The sequence below is a fragment of the Aphelocoma coerulescens genome, chromosome 17, assembly GCF_041296385.1.
Source record: "Aphelocoma coerulescens isolate FSJ_1873_10779 chromosome 17, UR_Acoe_1.0, whole genome shotgun sequence".
In the NCBI taxonomy this organism is placed as follows: Eukaryota; Metazoa; Chordata; class Aves; order Passeriformes; family Corvidae; genus Aphelocoma; species Aphelocoma coerulescens.
Genome location: NC_091030.1, coordinates 7,181,448 through 7,205,511, shown reverse-complemented (window position 1 = coordinate 7,205,511; position 24,064 = coordinate 7,181,448). Strand labels below are relative to the sequence as shown.

The 24,064-nt window shown below is 54.9% G+C and overlaps 1 protein-coding gene across 2 annotated transcripts in view; it reads left to right on the top strand.

The window, feature by feature from the left end:
* Positions 1-24,064, top strand: part of RALGDS (ral guanine nucleotide dissociation stimulator) — a 55,984-nt gene that overhangs the window by 5,867 nt on the left and 26,053 nt on the right. Inside the window, exon 1 of one of the 2 annotated variants that reach the window (XM_069031493.1) lies at positions 8,550-8,660. The exons of the other annotated variant lie outside the window; for it this stretch is intronic. Coding sequence (XP_068887594.1) covers positions 8,565-8,660 — 96 coding nt within the window. The 5' untranslated portion in view covers positions 8,550-8,564. Of the gene's footprint in view, positions 1-8,549; positions 8,661-24,064 lie in introns of those variants that run through there. 2 annotated transcript variants of the gene reach the window in all.

Genomic DNA, 24,064 nt, shown 5'->3' with positions numbered 1-24,064 from the left:
CTGCCTGTGTGGAGGCTGGAGCAGCAGGGCTGGGTGCCCTTTCTTTTTATTTATCATCATCATCATCATCATCATCATCATCATCATCATCATCATCATCTTTTTTTTTTTTTTTTCACTAATTAAACTGTTCTTATCTCAGCCCATGAGGTTTTTACCCTGGGAGAAGTCCCACGTTTTCTGCCCCACGCCCAGCAGGCCAAAGGGAGCACAAATCTCCCCCTCGTTTAAGGGCCCTGTTTTTCTTGGCAGAGGTTGAAAGTCCCAGCAGGCTTCAAACCCTCCCGTTCAGCATTTCCATGGCGACAGGAAGGCTCTTCTGGTGGCTGTGCCGTCCTCGGTGGCACCAAAATAACGAGGCTGGTGCAAGCACTGTGCCTTGGTGGGGGGTTTGGAAGGCAGAGCCTGTGTCTGGTGTGGGAGGATTGGACACTCTCCTTCCCCAGAGCTTGTGGAGCTGATTTTGCCCCACTGGGGTGAGCCCAAAAGGAGGAAGGGGTTGTTCAGCAGACCATGCCCAGCCTCCCGTGCTGTCACTGCGTGTGTGGCACTGCTGGCGGTGCTGTGACACCGTGTCCCCGGACAAAGAGCCCATCCTGTGCCTCTGCATCCGTAACCCACCATGGGAAATACCAGCCCTGGCACTTTGCAGTGCTGTGTGAATAACTAATTAAAGGCAGAGGAAGGGGAGATGGCTGCTAAACGCTCCCACAGCCCGGGGAAGGTGCATTTCTGCTGCTGGCAAGGCGTTTGTGTCCCTCCTGCCGCAGCACAGACCCTCCTCCCCAGGCTGCGGATATCCCCACCTGCCCTTTGGAGGGATCCCTCAGGGATTTCAGCCGGATGAGGCATCAGCCGGGCATCCAGCCCTGTTGTGTGTGGTGGCACAGCCCCTCATGTGGCACTTGGAGGGAGGTGTGGCCGCAGGACCCGCGGCTGCTCCAATCCCCGTCCCTGCGTGCGGCTCAGCAGCGTTTCCCTGGAGCTCAGCGGAGCCTGGCGGCTTCTCCCCCTCGCGTGGAAATGCAGCATGGCTCTGGCTGCCTGGGACTGGCTCGGAAATTGGGATTTTACATCCCCTGCAAGCTCGATTTATGGCTTTTTTCCCCTACTCCGCCTGTCGATGCTAACTGGGAGGGGAGGGCTGCTCTCTTGTGATGAAATGTATCCCTTCTCCTTAGAAAGCAGCGAGGAAATTCCCATTCTCCCACGGAATGTTTATATATATTTGGCCCAAGCTGTGTATCTTTTGCAGTCAAACACCCACAAGTAGGGCCAGGTGCAGTGATATTTGTCAGTAGTTCAGGGGCCAACTCCTGTGAGTTTGCCTGTGTGGACACCCTGTGCAAAGTCTCCTGGCTCAGTGACCGCAGCCAGAGCCTGTGTTTTGTGGTGGCATCCAACTTTTCCCTGTGGTGGCCACCACTGACCCCTCCCTGGCCACTGTGGGTGCCACAGCGCTGCTTTTGGGGCATTTATCCAGTATTTACTGGAGCTGGCTGCTGCACGGGGTGGCTGTGACTGCTTATACAAGTCCCCTTTGCACTCTTCCCAGTGCTGCTTGAAAGGGTGTTTAGTTAATAGGATTATAAAGCTTTCCTGTCGTCAGGCAACGGAAATCAATGGAGGGCCCCTGGGAATGAGCTTCATCCGATTTCCAGCACAGCCCCCGCCCGGGTGTGTGCCCAGGGGCTGCAGCGCTGCCCAAGGGGGGATGTGCTGCCCCTCTGTGGTGTTCCCCGCGCTGGTGGGGCCCCCTGGAAATAAGGAAAAAGGGATGTAAAGCTATTGGAAGGTATCCAAAGAAAATGGTGAGAGGGGACTGCACATGGTGGAGACTTCTTTAATCCCTGGAGGCTGCAAAACAGGCATGAAGAGGGAGGATTGGGAGAGCCTTTGGCTCAGGGTGTATGGCTGGAAACCTCCAGGCTGCCAAAGACACATCTCTTATCTCTGGAGCCTGGGGTTTGCTGCCTGCCAAGTGATGGGGAGCAGTGGTGTGGATCTGCAGATAACCTCTTGGCCATGGGTAATGCGGGTTAAAGCACGCGTGAGGAGCTGGGGCTGTTTTAAACAGCACGAGGAGAGCAAGCTCCACGGCTGGGGAGCCTGGAACCTCCTCCTTTGGGTTTGTTTAAGCTCCAGCTAAGCCCTGGAAAATGTGCTGAAGGGAACAGCCCTGCCCAGCGCTGGGGGCTTGGCCAAGTGGGTGAATTAGGGGATGCTCCATCTCTGGCCAATGCTCCAGACTGTGCTGTGCTGGGCACCAGCTCTGATTGCCTGCAGACATGTGCCCAGAGAGATGCCCTGGCCTTGCTGCCAGCCCGGTCTCACCACAGATGGCTGCTGCTCTGGCCTGTTGGAAGGTGGAATAAATCCCTGTGGAAAAATTGTGATTGGTAACAGTGGGGATTGTCATGGCTTGCTAATACCCTCAGCTCTCTGTTCCCCTGGCTCTTTCTCTTCTCCAGCAAAGATATTTGCAGTGGGAAGCACCTGGTCCTGCTGCTGGGCTGGTGTGGGACAGCTGAGCCTTGCTGTGACCTGTGCTGTGCCCACCTGGTCCCTGCAAGGTCAGTGTCCAGAGCTGGCCCTGGAGGGGACAGGATGTGCTGACATTTGGGAGCTTATTCTTGGCCCCAATCTGCCGGTGCTGCAGGCTCCCCTGTCAGGCAGGTGCTCTGGGAAATGATGAGGCTTTTCCTTAGGTTTGGAGCTGCAGGGGACAGCAATGGGCACGTGGCAGTTTGTGGCCACATCGTCCCACATCTGTGCAGCACCAACCCCAAAGCCTGGCGTGTGCCCAGCCTGGGCAGGGGGGCAGCCGTGCAGGGACACAGACAGCCCAGCAATCCAGGCACAAACACGTGTGGGCCCTATGCCAGGGATTTCCCGGCCGTAGAGCCACGCCCGGGTCTCCCCCGCGTGATGCACGTGGGGTGGGGACACCGCGGAGGTGTCATCGAAAAGGCTTCATCTGGTGGGAAACAGTTTTGGGGTGAACCAAGAAGGGGTGGTGGGAGCAGCCACGGACTGCAGGGAGTTGTGTGGTCCTGTCCTCCTCCTTCCCTCCGGCAGCGGGGTGGAACGGGGGGCAGGAGGGAGCAGGGATCTGCCCGGGGACGCGGGGTCCTTCCCCACCCCACGTGTGAGCGGTTCTGGAATGGCTGTGTCGTGGTGGAAGGGCAGGAATCCCCTCCTGGAGCAGCTCTGCCCACCCGGGGGCTGCTGCAGTGGTGTTCCCATCCCGGGCTCTGTCCCCACCTCCGCAGGAAGGGAGCTTATGGAAACTCAATAAACTGTTGCCATGACAGCCCCGAGCACGATCCCCTCCCGGTGCCGTACCCACCGTGACAGCTCGATATTCCCAGCTCCCCTGGGACTGATCTCAGGCAGGGGCTGAGGCTGCTGGATCGCAGGCAGGATTCCCTGCCGGTGCAGGGGAACGGTCTGGGAAGCAGGAAGGAGCCGTGTGGGTACCCGGTGTTCCCTTTCCTAGGTGGGAGCGGCGCTCCTGGTCCCCTGTGCATCCTCCCCAGCCCCAGGAGCACGGCAGGTCCCCGTTGCTGCGGTGACAGTCTCCATGGAGACCGGTCCAGCACAGCTGCATCCCGGGGACCACGACAGAGGAGGCCGTGGGGATGCATCCCCCTCCCCACGGGGACACGCTGGCTCCCGGGGTGCCCTGGCAGCCCCCAGGCGAGCGTGGAAATGGAAATCCCTCAAGTGGCAAATGTGTGGAGGAATCCCAAGGAAACTAATTGGTCTCCCCCCACCCCTCCTTTAATGCTTGTTGGCTTTCACTCCACACTGGTAATTGCTGCTCTGCACCTATTAAAAGGCCGTCTCATGCTTCGCACGGGCTTGATTGTGATTTAATTTTGCATACGTGTCTATTCTGGGGAGCATGGGAATTTATTCAGGATGCCGAATGCCAGACGGGCTTTCCAGAGGCGTGAGGTGCAGCACAGGCTGTGCCTGCTCTCAGGAGCGACTTCGAGGGAATGACAGTGGCTTCTCCAAATAAATGCCTGAAAACAAGGGTGCAGATTCAAATCAATGGGATTTATTCTCACAACTAGTTTGGGACAAGACATCCTGGGTGCTTCTGTCTATCCCATTTGAAGTCCTGCTTAGATGGCAAGGTGCCTTTGATTTTCTCTGGGAAATAGGTATCCTACCTGCTCATGGTCTCCTGGAAGTCCCACCAGGCTCCATCTCCGTATCTGTGCCCATACCTGCCTCTCTAAATCTACCCACAGGCCTTCTGTAAATGCCACATTTCTCCAGAGAAACGCTGTTGGGTTGGGATTTCCGTGGTTTTGAAACCAGGTTCCCTCTTTCTGTTACCGAGAAGTGTCAAAGGGGAAGAGCTGTTGGGATTTTCCATTTGCCATTTACTCGTCATGCTGCTTTCTTTCCCCTTTGCCTTTCTGTCAGCCTCGCACAGTGAAAATAAACCAGCTGGTTTCGTGTTATTTCTCTCGAGTACCACGCTCTGGCGCAGGATGCTGTGATGTTTGGGCATGGACTTGCAATTTCCTTCGAAAAAACAAACTCGCCATTGTCATTCCTGGGGAATTTCTTTCATTTTGTGGAGGTCTTTGATGCTTGACATCAAGCACTGGAGTCAGTCTTCCTTAGGGGGGCTTTTGTGAGTCACTGGGTGCAAGGAATTCCCAGCATCATGGGAGAGGTTGGCCGCTGGTTTTTGGAGCATCCCAAATGTTCACACCACTGCAGCAATGCTGGGTGCTAAGATCCTCCTGTGCATGAGTTTGTCTCTGAAAGCTGCATTCACCTGTGCAGAGGTTCAGTCGTGGTGTGCTCAAAATGATGTTTTTGCCAGGTGACAGAGGCTGTTTGAACCTTAAGGAGGGGATGCACTTCCCAGTGCAGGAGCTGGTGTCTCCCTGAGGCAGCAGCGGAGCAGTTGGGGGCAGGATGCACCCAGTGCAGGAATTACAATGAGTTTGCCCTGCAGTTGCTCTGTTCCTGCCAACACTCTTACTGGAAAACAGCATTTTCCCAGTAATGGTTGCTAAGCACTGAGGTCTCATGATGGGCTTTATCTGCTCAGCTGGAGCTGCAACAATAAAGCTCCAGTGCAAAATGAAGCAGGGAAACATCAGTGGCTGTGCTGGGGTTTCCCTGTCTTCCAGAGGCAATACCAGGAGGAGATTCCTCCTTCACCCAGGCAAGGCTGGCCCACACTGCTGTGGGGCTCCAGCAGCAGCTCAGTCCCGTGCCAGTGGAGATGCTCCATGCACAGGGATGGTTTTGGTGCTCAGCTGCTGTTGCCGGCAGAGCTGGGATCGTAGCACGGTTTCCACTCACGTCAGCCAGACTGGAGGAGCAGGAGGATGAAGCTGTCATTTAGAAATCTGCGTAGGATCATCCTGTCTGGGCTGGTTTGACAGCGGGGGATTCTTTGCTTTGTATTTCTGCTGCAGATCTCCCAGTGGGAAAGGGTTCAAAGCCACTCTGGCGGTTTCTGCTGAGGGACCGTTACGTTCCCCGGTGGCTCAGGCAGGTGTCCGGGCACACTGGTGGGTGGACATGCATGAGCTGGCCCCAGAAGAGGAGGGGAAGGTTTCACACCACCTCTGGGGCTGGGTGAATGCCCACAATATCTGGCTGGTTACCTTTGACCGAAGCATTCCATGCACAGCAGCTCCCATGTCCCGTCAATCCACCGTGTCCTGTTCCCATTCGTTTGAGATGGTTCTCTGGAGCATCTCTGCTTTTGTCCAACCTCTGCTGCTGCTGCTTTGCCTAGTGTCCCTCCTTGCACTTGGAGTTTTGCTTTCTTTCACAGTCTGCCCATGTGGTTTGTGACTTTTCCAGAAGGATTGTCCCTTTTGGCATCTTTTTGGCTGCCACATGGGATATCACTGGGCTCTGGGGACCAGCAGAGCAGACTGAGCCCCTGCCAGAGTTGCGTGCTCTGGGGTGGCAACCTCTGAGTCTGTCCCTAGCCCTTGAAGTCCAGGGAAGCCCCAGAAACCAGGACACCTCATGCAGGTGATGAGACTCCCACACCTGCACACCTCCTCTGCAGAGATTCCAGTTCCCGTGGTACAGATCAGCTGCTGAACAGGCTGATGAGTTCGTGGGAATGGTAGCCCTTGGAGACTCTGGCACTTGAGTGTGAAATCTGTGTCCTTCTCAGGCTGTTTGGAAGCTGCAATCTCAGCTCAACAAGCCCAGCTTGTTACTGGAAAGTTGTTGTTGGAAAGCCGAGCTCTGCTGACCAGTTGTTGCAGGCAGGTGAGTAACCTGAGCTGGGGCTGAAGCACAGGTTTGAATCACCTTTCCTGGAGCCAGAGCTGTGGGCACTGCCTGTGCTGAGGGCAGGGCTTGGTGCTGGTGAAATGTGGGACAGTCCTCCATGGGAATGCGCTTTGCATTGAGTCACCAGGGAATCATGAAGGAGCAGGACAGACTGCCTGTGCCAGGGAGTTTCCAGGGCTGTGGCACTGCCTCTGTGGCATGAAAAGAGTTGCCAAAATTCTATCAGTCAGCAGCTGGGGCATAGCCCCGGAAATTTTGCCTTGTCCTCGTGCTCCAGCTGTGATCTCCCCTCTCTCCTCCCCTGCAAATCCCTTCCTGGTGCTGCTGCAGTGCTGCTCATCTCAGCCATATGGTGGATAAAAAAATCTGCCTAATTTCCAGTTAAAACTTAATTTATGGTGGATTTATCCCTATTTGGTCCCGTTCCAGGCTTGCCCATTAGCTCCCATTCCTGCAGCATGTACGGGCTGGTGTTCTCATCCTTGCATTTCTCCCGGGAATGATGGGCCAGACCCCGCTCCAGTCCCACACTCTGCCCCGGCTGGGAAGGGCCCAGCTCCGACTGCGAGTGGCACGGAGGGTCCGTGTGTGTGTGTGAGACCCCTCTAACCCCGGCGTCTTGGCTCTGGCTCCTCCGCGGATGAGTCAGCCCGGCGCTGGCTTGGCGCTGAGCTGGGCTCGCCAAGCCCAGCTTACCTAACGCCGCAGGAATGCCTGGCTCAGCGGGGCTCCTCGGCTCTGCTCCGACACCCGGGCGTGCTGCGAGCCGCGCTTGTGGCCTCGGGCAGCGGCTGCGTTTGGGAAAACCGGGAAAAGTCTGCACGGTCCCAGACCTTTGCCCTTCAAGAGACTCCTCAAAGTGGCACCCACAAAACCACCCAAAAGCGCCTGCCTGGAGCAGGGTCTGTTCTCCCGATTTATGTCACCCCTGCCGGGCCCAGCTAGAAGGGCAGCTGTAAGGACATAAACTCCTGTTTGTTTGAGGGCAGTGGGGATTTCCATTGGCCTTTCGCCCCGGCCCCTCTGTTGGGTACGTAGCTGGCCCCAGGGGCCCCCCTGGTTGGGTGTGAAGAGATGAACCCACCAAAGTGCTTCTCTAATGCTGCCCCCGCTGGGAAGAGACACCCCTGGGTGTCACCCCGTCACTGAGCCTGGGCTCTGCAGCTGCTGAGGGTGAGGTGATGGCTCATGGACTTGGCCCCAGGTTCACTCTTGTTTGTGAGAGCAGTAACATCCGTGTGATCCATGTCTGCAGGTGATACATGAGTTGCTCCACGTCGAGACTCCCATTTCACTGCTACTGTTGGTGAAAATTCTGTAGGAAGGTGCTTTTCATAGCAAACCCACCCCATTTTGTGCCATACTTCCTTTAGCAGAGCTCCGGTTTGGATTCGCAGGTGCTCTGGTGGGAAAGGCAGCCGGGAATGCTCACCTGGGCAAAACTTTCCATGCACAATTGTCCTACAAACGAGGTGATCGCCAGTACCGATGGGCTCTCAGTGCCATGCTGCATTCCCTGCGCCATAAGGTTCCCGAGCACTCTGTGGATGTGAATTATTTAAGCCTCACTGTGGTCCTTGGAGTACAGGAAGGCGTTGAGCTGAAACTGCCTCTGACAATGGAAAACAGGGATGGGAGAAGAGATGGGAAGAAAAGGGGAGGCTCCAGCTCCGACCATTCATGCTCCCCCCTGTTTCACACCCCCTCATCCTTCCAGCTCTGCCTGTTTGCCTGTCACAACAGCCAGAGGGAAATGCTGTAAGTGCTGCAGACGCGGTCTGATCATAATCAGAAACCAACAGCAGGCAGGACCTGTTGTGTGTCTCCAAGACAATGCGCGGGGTTGGCGAGTGCCACGCATGTCGATGAGGCTGGGGAGCTCCCGGCGGGGCCGAGCAGCAGCCGGAGCCAGCACCGAGGTTATCCCGAGAAAAAGGAGAAGCTGGGGGCAGGCAGGGAGCCGGGGCAGGCTGGCCAGAGGCTGCTTCCCCAGCCTCGGGAGCGGCGGCGGCTGCACACACGCACGCACACAGGCGCACTCGCTCACACACGCGCACGCTCAGCCTCCCGGTGCAGCTCTTTGATTCGCGAGGGAGGAAACAAGACCTCGTAGGAGCGGCAGAAGCAGCAGCTGTTGGCAAGATGCGCTGACAAAATTGGACGGGGAGAGAGATCTCCAATCGGTTTCGCCGCCTGGGCTGGACCTGCTCCTGGGAGAGGAGCGGCGGAGGAGAGAGAGGAGGATGAGCAGCCCCTCCATCCCCGGGAAGATGGAGGCAAAACCTTTGTTCAACGTGCAGAAGGCTCTGGTGCAGCCTGTGCAGATGTGCATGTTGGATATCCCCCTGAGCGTGCAGGATGATGATGTAAGTACAAGGCAAGGGAGCTGCCAGCCCAGGGCCGGCTCGGGGACACGGTGGGTGTGTGAGGGGCAGAGAGGTGCTGTGACCCCACCCCGGCACCATCCGGGGGTGGTGAACTTCTGGCAAAGTTGACGATGCCAAGAGCTGGCACCGCCTCCAGATGTGACTGTTTCCTCTCTGGAGTGGTGTATTTTGAGGCAGACAGTGGCGCTTGCCAAATCCAGGGCACCAAAACGAAAGCAGGGGTTTGGGAGGGAGGGGAAGCCTTTCTGTGTGCAGTAAGAGTCGTGTTGTAGCTCGATGCAAAAGGGAGTGTTTGCTGGCCATGTCCTGGCTCTGCTGCCCTGGAGTGGCTGGCGGGTGTGAAAGCCTGGGAGGCAGCTCTGCCTTCACACACCTTGGTGGCTGCCCTGCCTGGTGTCACCGTGCGTGGGCATCGGTCCTGCCCTCTCGCTCTGCTGCGGCTGCAGGGTTTGGTTCACGATGCAAAAACTGGTGTCGATTGCAGCATTGAGGCAGAGCTTTCCCAATGTGGGTCAGGGGATTCCTGCTGAGGGCTCCCCTTGCTGCCTTAACTCTGCCCCCCACAGAAAGACCCCCCGAATGTGACTGTGCATGAGGCACCGTGGGATAAAGCTACTGGAGAACCCAAAAATCAGGGGCAATGCTTTTCAGGGCTGGTGGGCGGTGAGCGGTCGGTGTCGCACCTGTGTAAGGGTTTTGGGTGTGATCCAGGTGCTGTTAAAATCTGAGGCAAAACTTGCTTTGATTTTTGGAGCAGGGAAAGCCCAGCTCTTGATGTGTGTGCTCAGGGTGTGTAGTGTCACTGCAGGAGCCTTAAATCTGGATTTTCTCGATGGCCACCAACTGATCTGTCACAATCACTGTTACCTTCTCCTCAGCATTATGTGTGTGTTTAAAGAGGTGAAATGACAGCACAGAAACGAGCCCAGTTCCCTTGGAGGAGGCAGCACTTTCCTGCAGGGTGGTGTGTTGGATCCTGGCAGGGTGGGGAGCCCCAGCCCAGCATCCTGAGTGTCCCTGCAGGGACAGGGGACTTGCAGGGAGCCTCCTATATTTAGAAACACCCCGGGGGGCTTTGCCAGGATCGACGGTGTTGCTGCACTAATGAGGATAATGAGGATACCTGTGACGGCCACTGCGGAGCTGCTGGGGTGTGCCGGGGGTGGGCAGCGCGCCCCGAAAGCGCAGGTGCCTCCTGCAGCATTCCTGGGAAGGAGGGAGGGAGGGCAGCCGGGCGGTGGGAGGTGGCTGGAGCCCGGGATGCAGCGGGTGAAGCAGCGCCTGGGTGCTTTATTCTCCTTCAGCTCGATTCCTAAGCAGCAGATTTCTCCAGGCTTGCGGCAGGAGATCTCCATTCCTGCTCAGCAGTGCGATCTGGTGCTGGATTTCCCTGCGGCCCCTGGTGCAGCGCGGGGGATCCTCGGGGTTTGCCCGACACAGGTGGAGGCTTCCCTGCTTCCCTCCCTGCTCTGGGCATCGGCTGGGAGCGGGCACGGGGAATGCCCTGGCCTGGGTCACTCAGGGACCTCTGCTTGCTTGTCATATTCCCGGCTTTTTGCAGAAAAGGGAAATAATTTTTAAGAGGGCTGAGCAATGTGTTAGTGCTGGGTTTTTTTATTTGGTTGGTTAGGTTTTTAACAATTTCTACGAGCTCTCTGGGGGCTGCTGGGGGACAGCAAGTCCTGGCAGTTGTGTCACAGTGAGGTACCAGTTGGTAACTGGCACATCAGGGTGTCCCCAGCCCTCAGGTCATGGCTGGGGGACAGGAGAGGTTAGTGCTTCCCTGTGGGAACTCAAACTGCCAGGAGTCACATTGGGAATTGGTCTCCAGCATCCCCATTTTCACATTTCCCAGCTATGCTCACATCTCCCAGCTCTGGGCCCACTGATGCTTTCACCCCCTGCCCTCTCCTGCACTGGGCAGAGTGGGATGAAACCCCCAGGGGCAAGGACTGGCTGGCAGCACCCATGAGCAGGAGGTGGATCAGGGGCTGCTCTGCCTCTCCATGCTCAGGCACCGTTCCTGGAAAGCGGGGGCACAGCGAGCCCCATCGCTGGCAGCTCTGTCTGCTGCAAAACACAGCCCGGTGGGGAAACGCCAGCAGGGAAATCCTGAGTGGCATTTTTGTCTGTGGGGTGATGGGGAAACTCCTCTTTCAGAGCTGAAATATTCCCTCAGCCAAGCAGGGTTTGGTGTCTCACACCCACCCGCAGGTCCCTGCTCATCTCCTGCCGTCGCTTCCCCGGTCTGCGTGGGCAGCGGGGAAGGAGCAGTGTTGGCATTTCCCCCTCTATTTCAGGACTTTAATTTCTATTTCAGGCTCATTAATTTACTTTTTTCTTGGAGATGGCACAGGCAGGTTGGGAAAACTTATGGGGCTGCGTTACCTGGGGCTCTTCTGCAGGATCCTGTCCGTCAATGTCCATCACGTCTGGGACTCCCTGTGGGAAGGCCTGGCTTGAGAAATGGGCTTTCCTCCTGCTGCAAATCCATTCACTGAACACACAACTAACCTTTTACAGGCTGGATTCCCAGAGACTTTTGACTTAAAGAAGGAGCAAGGCAAAGCCCAGGTTGGGACACCCCACAAAAACATGAACCTCTGGCTCAAGTCTCTTCTCCCAGGGCTGCAACTCTGTTGGGTCAACATCTCAGATTCCTGTTTTTCAGAGAAACTTCTCTGCCCCTGCAACGGACTGGGCCTCCTTTGGGGCATTTCCCCAGCTGGCAGTGGAGCCCTGGAGGTGCTCATGCCCGTGTTCAGTGGGTGGCCAGCTGGAAGGGGAACATCCCCCCCAGGTTACCCTCAATGTGGTGCTGTGTATCAGGCAGAGAAAGCTCTTGTTTCTGCCTCCCTTGACAGCTTTCAGTGGGGTTGTCAATCCCCCCTTTCATAATTCAGCCGCAGCAGTTGCAAAATTGCCCGGGCTGCCTCTTTTGCTATGATGGGGAGGGATTTCCAAAGCTTTGCTAATAAAAGAGCAACAGTTTCTATGTCTGGGAGATGGGGAAATCAATGAGCAGGCTGTTGCAAGTGACATAACGGCTTTTTGTGGCATCTCAGGCAGTTCCCTGACATGATGGAGCTTTATGGCTCGCTGTTTGTCAGCTTAATTGGCGACATCCACTCCCTGCCAGTGCGAGCCCGCGGGGCTGGGAAGGAGCGGTGAGCCGATGCCCCGCGGGGGTGGGATGCTGCTGCCCGGTCCCAGTGCATCCCTCCTGCCTGGTGGGTCGGTCCACCCACGCCTGGGCATCCCAGGGCATCCCAGGCTGGTGCCATGCAGCGGTCATGGCCCTGTGTCGTGATGGAAACCACTGGGAAAGCCCCCCTTGCTGCAGTGCCCGGTAAATGCGGGTCAGGGAAGAGCAGCACAGCCGGGGGCTCTCCCAGCACTGCTCTCTCCGAGCTGGACATTTGGTGACGCTCTACAGAGTGAGAAGAAATCGGGAAAATCTCATTGTCCCGCTTAGGCGCTTGCATCCTCCGGAGCCTGTCCTGCCGGCCTCCCCATCTTTGCCTTCTCCCTTTCTCCTCTGTGATGTCCTACTAAGTGCAGTCGGTTTGACTTCAAAGTGGTTAGCAAGTATTTTCCACTCCAGTGAGCTAATTAGTTAAATTACATTTCACATGCTAATTTATTCCTCTAATATTATTTTTTTCCCCTCAGCATACTGAAATACAGGCGAAGATAAAAGCTTGGTTTGACCTTAGAGCCAGGCTCAGAGGAGCTGGAGATGGGAACAAATTATTGGTTCCCAGGTTTGCCGTAGCACAGGCTTATTCCCTGCCGCATTTGAGACCTCATTCCGTGGAGTTTTAAAAGAGTTTTAGCTGCCTGCAGCCCGGGTATCCTGGGTGAAATGTTGTCCTGTGGCACAGAGAAGGAAAACTTTCAGATCAGCAGTAACGAGCTACCAATTTCCGGCTTCATTGTTCCTGTCTGCAGCACCGGTATCACCTTGGAGCGCTCCATAAATAGCTAATTAATCCTTGCGGGAGTGGGTGGGAATGGTGTTACTTCCCCCATCGGGGCTGGAAAGGCTTTAACTGGGAGTCAAGCAGGGACAGGGAATTGCTGCTGGTGTCAATCCCAGGTTGAAGCCGGGGTGAAGCGATAGCTGCCAACGGCCCCGCCATGAATCAAAGTCTGCTGTGTCTGTATCAAAGGCTGTTTCTTTTCCACTGCCTGCGTATGGTAGATGTTATCGAGAGGGAGGAGCTGAAAATGAGCTCTAGGACCATTTCCTGACCACAGTTACAGTCAAAACCAGCAAATCCCTCCATCCCTGCCCTTGGCCAAACTTTCCTTTTCCCTCAGGCAAATCACTGCTTGGTTTCTTTGCAGGTAATGAGAAACTGTGGAAAAAGACTCCCAGGTTTAATTCTCATCCGTGAGGGCAGAGGTTTAGAAGCATGCTGTAAAGCCTCGGGATTTCTGGGGGGGCTGAGCCCATCCCTCACCTTGTGTACATGTGCAGCTCCAAGCCTGTGCATGCAGTGCTGCGGGGTGGCCCTGCAGCCCCCGGCGCTGTGTGGAACCCCTCTGCTGATCTGTGCCTCTGTGCTGGTTGTCTCAGTGCTGGGGGAGGGTGCCAAAGTGCTGCCCCACGAGCCAGCTGAACCCCACCAGCTGCACGTGTGAGTGTGCGAGGCCATGAACACTCTGGTTTGTGCCTCTGCTGATGCCACCCCAGGAGCTTTTGGGGTGGTGGCAATCCCGCTTTCCAGCCCTTGGCGAGCCTTCAGAGAGGGAAGAATTGATGTGATGGCTGAGCCTTTACGCTGATTTAAAAGGGATGGGGAAAGATGTCCCTGATTGCTGCTGTTTGGGTCACTGGTGCTAAAACATCGAGCCTTCACCTGTGCCTGTGTTCACACACTGAATAAACATGTGAAACACAGCCCTGGGAGTGCCAGGCCAGTAATACCAGGGTTACTACAAATAAGCAGGTAGCAGGATGGTGTTGATGCAGACAAGAGTTGCTGAAGTAGAATGAAAACACAGACCTCTGGAGCCTCAGCCAGCGTCCGACGCAGCTCCCTGGGGTACAGCCTGTCTTGGGGCTCATCCTGGCCGAGGGCTTGTCATTATTGCCTGAACTCTGTCACCTCTGGGACATCCCATTTGCAGGTTTTGAGATGCCCAGTGCTCACCAAACGTCTGTGCCTGGCCCATGTGTGGTCACACCAGTGGGTCTGTGGTGGTTACCTCACGTGTGCCACAGCTCCCCGTGCTCACCAGCACTGCAGGGGCTGGAATTGCCTGACCAGCTCTCACTGCTGCCCTGGTGGAGTTACTGGTGCAATTAAAGCTGTGCTAATTCTCTGTGTATTGCGAGGCAGAAGGACCCGGCGTTTCCAGTAATTGTTCAGTCAATCTATTTTCAATATATTTTTATAAGTGACCTGGCTGGGTCTGTGCTTGTGAGAAAACGAGGTAAGATACCCTGTGCCACATCCTCGACTGGTGCACTGGTTTTGGTGGCACCACAGCCTGTCTCTAGCTAAGAACACGATGTTCAAGGTGACCTCCTAGAGCGTTTCTCTGTTTCTTTGCTCTTCCTCCCCATCCCTTAGCACCAACTTCTCTGTCTGAAGCTCGAGGGCAATGTGAGAATTTGCTCCTCGTGCAGCTTTTACTCCGTAGATGTGGATCTCCCAGAGGTACACACTCTGCCTCCCGCACTTTCCCTTTCTTCGGTGAAATGGGATCCCTTCCCTGCGCTTTCAGCTTTCTCTCTCTCTGCTCTCAATTTCCATCCCGAGGATCCCGTGGGGACCCTGGAACTGGGCAGAGCCTTTCTCGTGGCTCCAGGCTCTGCCGAGGCAGCTGCACAGCCAGGTCCCGGTGCCCATGTGCTGCTGGCAGGAGCTGGCTCCATCCCTGCCCCCGGGGCTGGGCACCCTGACTCACGGCAGATCGGCCACGGAGCAGCTGCCTCCTGACAGTTCGATTCAATAAGGGCCCGTCAGTGCAATTTGCTGTCATCTGTCACCGCGCATCGGGCTCAGGGCAGCGCCTGCAGAAGCAGCTGTTGCAGGAGTGTGCCGTGAGCGCTGCCAGCGCTGCCCGGTGCCCACGTGTGCTCAAATAAGGCAGATCCAGTTTGCTGACTGGTTTGGCACAGTGCAAGCCGTCAAAGGTAGGTTCTTCGCTGCCTGCTTTGGGTCTTTGCCAGAGCACGGGGACAATTTGCCCCTGGCTATCCTGCCGTCCCTAAGCGGAGGTGGTGAGTCGGAGGTGTGGGTGTTCCCCATCCTTCCTCTGCACTGCCTCCCATTCTGGATCCTGCAGCGGGGCTGGAGCAGGGACAAGGCTGTCATCGCTACAGCCATTGGTTTGGAGTGTGCCAGCTGCAAACACAGGGGAAATGGAGGTTCTGCCCCATTCACAACCCTTAACATAACAGCAGAGCATGGGTGTAACCCCGGGCATCTCCCATCCAGGGACTCCAGCCGAGATGGCCCTATTTAATTACCCCGTGTTTCAAGGAGCCCTGGGGCTGTGCAGCAGCTGAGACAGCTGAGAGTGGCAATGCTGAGTGCGCCTGACACGCAGTTAAACGCCGTGAGCTGGACCCTGCCTGGCCTCGGATGTGGCTGCCGCCACAGAGGCGGTGGCACCGCTCCCTGCTGACGCGAGCTCTGCTCTTGTGGTCCGTGGTGTTGCTGAATCGCCCTCCCATCACACACAGTCGCTGCTCCTCGGGCAGTGCCGGCCAGCCCCGGGGCTCCCGGCACCGCTCCAAAGCCAACACATGGCTCTGGTGGATCCCCGGCCCCTCGCTGCTCACTGGTGTCCCTGTGCAGGAGAGAGCAGCTTGCTTTCGTTAAGCATTGCCAAGCACAGGTAGGCACTGCTGCTGTGTCCGGATAGGGCTGGATTTAGCCATGGGAGCTTCAAATACTGCTAAGAAATGACCCCGCCAGGAGCCCTGTCCTGTAACAGCTCAATTTGGCCACTGCTGGCTGTTAAATGCTGTCGAGGTGCGAGGAACATCTTTGGTTTCAGTGCAATTGCAATTGAAACCTCACCACAGTCGGGGGGACAGCAAGCTGCAGCTCGGTGATGGCTCTTTTATGAACCTGGAGTGCTTTGGTGGTGTTGTTGTGGTATCAACGCTGCTGGAAGGATTGGCTCCACTGCCCCACGAGTTGGTTCTCCCCAGATCCTCCTGCCTGCCCCATCATATGACAGTGGTGTAACTGAACTGGTGGTTCAGCTGGGGCAGAACTTGTGATATTTGGTATTTTTAACTCCTGGCTCCTGGAGTCATGTGCGTGGCATCACTCACGGTGTCTGGAGAGGGCAGCACATGGTGCACCCCAGTATTGTGGTCCAGAGCTCAGGCTTTGGGGCATCACTTCCATGCAGATGCTGGTGAAGGCCTGACTTTAAGAACCTCAAAGGTTGTCTGCATCCAAAGTCTGATTTGTTGATTTTTTGTGTCATCTCTGTGCAGGCATCTCCTCAGCGCTGTGGCCTCACTCCTCTCCTGATTTCTCTGGGCTTGTGCCAGGGTTGTCCCTGGGTGTGTTGGGGCTGCAGCAGCTTTTTGGCAGCAGGACATCGAGTCTTGACAGCCCAGGAGTGGGGAATCCCCAATCCCATCCTGCTGACAGCTGCCTTTGTAATTTGGGTGCTGTGAGCTCCCAGAGCACAGCTGGCAGCGTCAGACCCTTCACCTGGGGATATTGAGGAGCTGTTTGGGATGACAAGGCTGCTCTAGGCGTGACAATCTTGGTAGTGTCTGGCTGTGATGTTGGTGACAGGGCAATGCAGTGCTGACCCGAGATGAGAGGGCTTCCTCTCCTCTCCTCTCCTGCCTGCCAGGAAAGCAGCACCCAAAACTCCCCCTTAATAACCCCTTTCTGCTCATCCTTCTCCCTTTAGGCTCCCGTGTGTACTGCTCTGAGTGTCAGGAGTTTTTCTTTCACCACAGTGCACCCCCAGCACTTCTCCTTCCCATACTGGAAACTGAGCCCAAGTTAGAGGCTGCAACCAAGCGAGGAAGGAGGGGCAATGGAGTTTGTGGCGCCAGAGCCTGGGCTGGCCGAGCAGAGCAGCTGGGAGGCATTTCTGCGGGCTCTGGGGAGAAGAGCTGAGGGCAGGGGAAGCAGGACGGAAGAGCCGTTCCAGCCCTGTGGGGTCTGGCAGTGTCGTGGTCGTGGGTCGGGGAGCCCCTGACTGGAGGGGTCCCTCCTGGGCAGCCCTGGAGCTGTCTGGAGGCAGGAAATGGAGACTAATCCCTCCCCACCCTGCTGTGTGCAGAGCAAGTGGGAATCAAAAGCAACTGAAAATCCCGGATTTCCCTTTCTGTTTGGCAGGGAGAGATTCGGGAAGCACAAGGGAGGAGACGGACGAGTTAAGTGTGTGCAGCTCCACCTTTCCCAGATTCGTCTGCACCTACAGCCCCTGGGGGGGAACTGTCCCTCCCAGCCCTCCCCAGTTATTTTGGGGTCAATCGAAGACCTGGCTGCTGCTGACAGTCCAGCTGGTCACAGAATGGCCCCAGACTCCACCTGAGACCTGCAACACACTTCCATTCCCAGGGGCCCTCGAGTGCCAGCGGTGCCCGGCACTCCCGCCCTGGGAAGGAGCTTTGTACAGGGTGACTCTCAGCCAGGGTTGGGGCAAGGAGGGGGAAAGGGAAGCTCCCCAGGGGTTTGGCTGTTGTGAAAGGTGACTCAGTGCATGCCCTGGCTGGGTGGCACCGTCTGTGCTGCCATGTGTTATGTGCCCACATGTCATGGAAACCCTGACGCTGCTCCGTGTGGCACGAGTGGCATTGGGTAATGAGCCATCGATACGGGGCCGGTGTTCACTGCTGAGGCTGAAGAAGTCACCCTGCAATGGTGCTGGCAGCTCAGGAAGGGATGGATCAGGCCATGCTCTCTGTGCCATGGGAGGCAAAGACGGGAAAAGCTCCTCAGGGCCTTGCTGCTGCAGAAAGTCTGGATGAGACCCTCGGGGAGCAGCTTGTTCCACTCGCTGTCTGCTCCCTGACCTCCTGCAAGAGCTCGGGTTGTGTTTCCTTGCTGTTTTCCCTGCAGTTAGGGGAGCCAGAAAGAGCTTAAAGTCTAATTTCCTACCAAAATAAGGCTAATGCTGTCACGGTGTCCCTCTGCCCGTGCCCTCTCTCCCCAGACAACTTCTGAACCCGCTGACCTGTGTCGCGCAGATCTGGCTGAGGGCTCGCGGATAATTAAGTCTATGCAGGGATGATGAAATGAGATGGTTGAGAGGAGGAAAAGAATCTTGTAAATGCCCCAAAACATCTGTAGCATGAGTTCATGTATTATTAGACACCAGCAAATCCACGTGGGAGAAGCTTCTTGCAAACGCTTAACCACAAAAACATTTTCATTCTCGATTTGTACATTTTTAGGCACCGAAAACAGTCTCGAGACACAAAACCATAAGAAGTTTCAGTGCTCATGGGATAACCTTTTCATTTTAATAAAACCTGAAATTCTTCAGCTCTCAATGTGATTCCCAGAGCCAAGGCTTGAAGGAAAAACAACATAAATCATGGACTCGAAGGTAAAACGTTGGGAAGGTCAGCAGCAGTGTGGCCGGACTCAGCCGTGGTGTGACTTGGTGGCACTGCATGAGTTTGTTGATATTTGTGCCACTGTAACTGAGGGACAAACCTGGCCCTCGGCCACTGGCATACAATATTGTTTGGAAGAACACTGCTCCTCCACGCCAAAACCCCCACAACAAAAAGAGTTCTGCTGGCCACGGAGAGAGGCCCTGGAATAACTTCCCCCTCTCAAACAATGCGGAGCGGAAACCTTTTAAAGTGGTAATTACCACAGGGAAAATAATTTTTTTTAAACATCCTTTGTCTGAGCACCTAACAATACCTGGGAATACTAAAAGACTTTTCCAATTCTTAATTGACTTTTCAGCCACATCACTGTTTGTTTCATCTCTGCAACAGCTGGCTCAGGGCTGGGCAGTGAAACTTTCCCTTTCCAGCTCTTGCCAGCCCCTTTTCCTGACTCTCACGTGGCCAACACCAGTAAGTGTGTGCTCAGGCTGCTACAGCAGAATGTTTTCATGTCCACTCACTGCGTCCCTGCCCAGCCCGTGGTGAATTTGGCCCAAATGACTTGGCAGGGGCCGCGCAGTGTCAGCACCGGGGCGCGCTGCCTGCTGGTCCAGCTGCCAGACGTCTCTCCTGCTGCTGCTCCTCCTGCAGCTCCTCTCCCTCATCCCTGCGGCTGTTCTGGGCCCTCTGGCTCCTCTCTTGGCTGCTCACTTTCAATCACATCAGCTCTTCACTCTGCTGGAGCCTGGCTCCAAGGTTTCACTCCTCACTTCAGATCAAGTCAGCTTTCCTGCAGCTTCCCGGCGCGTCTGGGTTTTGATTTATGCTTTCCCTGACGTTTGTGCGGTCAAAGGAGATACAGGACCTTTGTTGGAACATCCTCTTCACATCCCCTCTTAAGGAGCTTTGTTCCTGTTTAACTGGGTTTCTTATTTTCAGTAACCTCAGTTCTTTATTGGTGTTACTAACGCTCTGTGTGTGGAACACCTTGCTGTTGCTTCGCTTATTCCCATGATCTGGCATGTAAATTGTTCCACTTTATTCCTGCACTGGGATAACTCTTTGTACTACGTGTAAATCTGTTTTATTTGCCTACCTGTAGCTCTTCAGATGAGTTCAGCACCTTGCAGCCTGTTTGGCTCCATTTTTAAGCTGGCCTTTGGATATAATTTAATCTTGTGCAAGGTATCAACTCCATGTGCTTCTTCCCTGTGCCTGTGCTGTGGCATCACTTTTCTCTTGGACTTCTCAGCAGCTCCATGGCATCATTCCCTCCCCTCTACGTGTGTCCAGGCACGTCCTTCCAGCAGCAGGGGAATGAATGGTGCTGTTCAGGTTCAAGGAGCTGAGTCTGAGCGTGCCGGGGTGGTGACACAGACGCCAACCTGCACTGCTGTCCCCAGGGAGAACGAGCAGTGTGGGGTCAGAGCACGTCCCCAGGTGCTCGGTGATGCCCTGCATGTGCTGTCACCTGGGCAGAGGGCAGGGGGGAGCCTCTCCTGGCCTTCCCTAGCCCGGGAGAGAGCCAGTGGGAATAAAGCTGGAATAAAGCTGCCCTCCTGCTCTCCTGGCTGGAGCGTGGGATGTGCAGGCTGGTCCCAGCTCCCTGTCCGTGTGTCCGTGGGTGTACCTGTCCCTGCAGCAGCACAGCCCACCTGCACCAGCCAGGAGATTGGGCTGGGATGGGAGCTGAGGAGGAGGAAAAGCCTCTCTGCCAAGCAAAGTTTCTCTGTTATCCACTGGGATTTCTCCATGGATCGGTTGCCAGAGCCTCTCATTTCTGGGATTCTCCTTTTACACGATTCAGCTGAACGTGTCATTCTGGCTGGTTGTTGTCAGTGGAAAATTGTACTGCCTGCCCTTGGACGTGTTTTTGAAAGGTGAGCAGAGCCAGAGCTTTGCTCTGTTCTGGATCCACCCAGGTGGTGGATGTGTGTTTTCAATATAAAATGAAATCTCACTCTTTCATTTAACTTTTCTGGTAGATGAGAAGGGCCGCCTTGATTTCAGAAATGAGTTTCCCTGATCTTCAGGGGCTACACCTATTCCCACCTTTCCCTGGAAATTTTTGTGGCTCCATAACCTTTCCCCTCTTTTCCACCAGTGTTTTTCCTTTCCCTGGCTCTTCTGCAGAGAACCAATGCAAGCAAGGATGGAAATTACAATAACGGAGCACCTGGGAGGCTTGAACTCGCCACACACTGATTGCTAAGCAACACGGAGAAATGTTTTTCCTGTTTTCCTTTTGGTTGCAAGCACCTTAGGTGGTATTTGTTAAAAGAGCTGACTGAAACATTCTGGCAGAAAAGGTGATAGGGAGATAAAAGCTGCCTCTAAAGACAAACAGCTCGAGAAATAATAGTCCTTACCAGAGGAGCTCTGGTGTGTCTGCAGCGTGTCAGGCTGCAGCAGCTTAATGCCTGCTGAACTCTGCGCTCCGGGGAGCGCCTGGCCGGTGTGGAGAGCCACGTGGGAGAAGGGAAAACGCTGCCACCCGGAGCTGCAGCTTCCTCCCGGTGTGGGGATGGTCCCTAACAAAACTCGCTGGCGTCTTGTGATCCTCCCGAAACAGCGAGCTCTGGCTGGGCCTTGGTCCCTGCATCCCCCTGCCAGCAGTGCCCTGCGAAACGCTGTGAGGTCTCTTGGTGCTTTTCACACCTCGGGCCCTGCTGTCTTCGGCTTTCTGGGCACATTTTAATATTAGCAGCTGTATCTTGCCTCTTATTTTACTGAGTATTTTCTTCTTTGCTGAGAAGGAATCCAGGTGCCCGCCCGAAGTGTGCTGTGGTCACTTCTTTCTGAGAAAATGGCTTCATGTCCCCCCACCCCACGTGTTGTTCTTGTTCTGATGGGCTTTCAGAGGTCAGAAAGCTTGGAAAACACAGATTTGTGTTGTCACTTGCTTTGGACAAGGGCCTGGAGTGACAGAAAAGGGGGAGTGGCTTTAAAACGACAGAGGGTAGATTTAGATTAGAGATTAGGAAGAATTCCCTGTGAGGGTGGGCAGGCCCTGGCACAGGGTGCCCAGAGCAGCTGTGGCTGCCCCTGGATCCCTGGAAGTGTCCAAGACCAGGTTGGATGGGGCTTGGAGCCACCTGGGACAGTGGAAGGTGTCCCTGCCCGTGGCAGGGGGGTGGAACAGGATGATCTTTAAGGTCCCTTTGAACCCAAACCTGTTGGAATCCAAAAAACCTGTTGGAACCCAACCCAAAAAAAAATCTGTGATTCTACTATGGCCAAGGGGACGGTGTAAGGAGTAGGATGGAGGAGAAATATTCCTGCAAACTCTTGAGTCTCCAAGGCCTGTGGAATAATTGCCATTGCTGAGCTCCAGGAGCTGCAGCCTCCACAGGAGATGCCGTAGCCCAGCTGTGCACAGGGGCTGCAGGAAATGAAACACAGAATAGCTGGATGGAGACTTTTAGATCCTGATTGCCCAGGGATTTGCTGTGCTTCCTCTACTAGGAACTGACAGAAATTAGGGGCTTGCCTGGCTGTGTTAATGCTCTGCATGGAGGAGAGCTGTGCTCCCGAATTAACCCGGCTCCGGATCGGTGGCTGCCCATGGGGAGCTGTGGGGAGCAGGGGGTGCTGGAGAGCCCGAGCCAGCCTTCCTCCCTGCGAGCACCAAGAGTTCACAGTGCCTGATCTGTCAGGAAATGGCCCCAACGAAGGCCCAAAACCTGGAGGCAGAGTGATCCAGCTGCCCTGGATCTGAAATACTCAGCAGAGAATCTCCTAAAATCCATGCCTGCTGTAAGCTGTGGCAAGTGGTGGGTGGCTCTCACCCAAAATCTGGTTAAATCAGGGCATTGATCATGCTGCAAGAGAGAGCTGGGTCTGTGAGGGCTGGCTGAGATCAGTTGGCCTCCAAAATTGGGGAGCAGTTGCTGCAATCTGACATCTCTGTCCAGATTGTATGAACGGAGCAGTGACATCGTTTTCCCTTCTTGCACAAGCTTTTCCCCTCGTCCTGAAGTGGAAGAGATAGTACTGGTTGTTTATCGTTGGACTATTATTATTATTATTTAGTATAAAATTCCAGCTGAGCCTGGGCAGTGAAAATGGAAGTCTTTTCCAATTAAAATTAGAATGCCCAAAGAGTTTTGATCTAGCTCGTAATGCCTAACCTTTAGTTATTAATTCTTGTAAATAGAGGACTTTTCCTCTAAAACGCTTTAAAAACAGCAAGAAAAAGGGCTTCCCCAGCTGCACAATAGAAGGAAGTGCTATGGGCTCCATGTTAGAGCCCGACACAGACGCGCCTTGTGAGCTGGTGCCAGAGCTTGGGACAGAGGCCGGATAATGTTGCAACTCCCACATAAAGCAGGCCAGTTCCCCTCAGAGGCTGCTGCTTTGGGTCCTTGGTTCCCTCGCTGGTCCAACAGCGAAAGCTGGAGGTGTGTGATGCTCCAGAGGGGCTCAGCTAGAGGTGGTGAGGGTGATTCCTGACTTCTCTGCTCGGGGCTGAGATCAGCTGCTTGCAGCTCTTGGCATCGGTCCTGCTGTAGTTTCACTGAGGCTCAAAGGGAATACGGGTTTGTCCGGGCGGTGGCAGTGCCCTGGGGGCGGTGGCAGGAGCGCTGGGGTGTTCGCAGGCAGCTGATGCCACGCAGGAGCAACCCCTGTGGAAGTGTTTGTGAGCCATGCTTTGGGGTGGGCAGCCCCGCTTGATAGAAAAAAACCCGACAGCAACACTGAGCACAGGAACTGGGTCACTGTGAGTTTTGCCCTGTAGGAAACACGCAGAAAAGCCCTGCTCAGCAGCAGAGCAGGGAGATGAAAGCAAAGGAGGGCTGGAGGATGGAGCTGAGGGAATTCTCAGACACCACAAGCCTGGATGTGCCAGGGAGAGACAACTCAGGGTCCAGGCTGAGCCCAGTTATTAACTGAGGTCTGAATCTGCAGGTCCCGCAGGTCCTGACCATAACAGATTGACCCAAATTGATGCCAAAACCAGAAACTGGCTTAGAGTTTCCAAAAGCTTCTCTGTGTTACCCTCTCCACGTTATTGACCATGCAGGAGACTGCGGCAGAGGAGCAGAGCTGCTCCTCTGTTGGCCGTGTGGGTTTGTATTTATCCAGCCAAGAGCTGATTTCAGAGTGGTGGAAGGACACAAACTGATGGATTTCTCACAGCACCCAATTCCTGGGCCTGCCAGAGTCGATGGGACATTTACAGATGACATCGAAAAGCTCAGTGTGTTGTGAAAAGTTTTTTGCTGGGTTTGCCAAGTGCAAATTGATAGTGTATTTTTTTAATGACTCACTCAAGCATTGATCGTTTTCTTAAATCCCTGAAGTCACGTGCATGTCAATTAATTGCATTTTGCAACAATTTCTAGATCTTCAAGTATGCTGGTGGGGGAACCTGAGGGTGTGATCCTGCCTATTCCCGTTCAGCTGTGGGCTTAGAGGCAAATAAGAAGCCCTGAGAAGTTATTTGTTTTGAATCTCATGATTTTGAAGAGCCTTGCCCCTGACGGCTGAGTGTTTGGGGTTAGCTACACAGAGCAAACATCCTGAACTTGGGCTCCTGACCCTGCTTTGAGTGTTTTGCTTTTCAGACCCAGAAGGTTCCCAAGAGAGGAGAAAGGAAACTGACTGGCTATTTTTAAACCCTTGCAGTTGCCTTCCTGCCTTATATTATTTATTATCCATTATCAGAAGTGTTTTTCCCCTGAAACCATCTTTAGTGGTCAACCGAGGGACGGTGAAAATTGCCCATCAAACAGAGCTGCATCTTTCTGCAGAGGTCAGACGAAGCTGGAGGCTCTGGGAGGGCTTTGCCAGCTGAAAATGAGTGGTGCCGTTGTTTGTT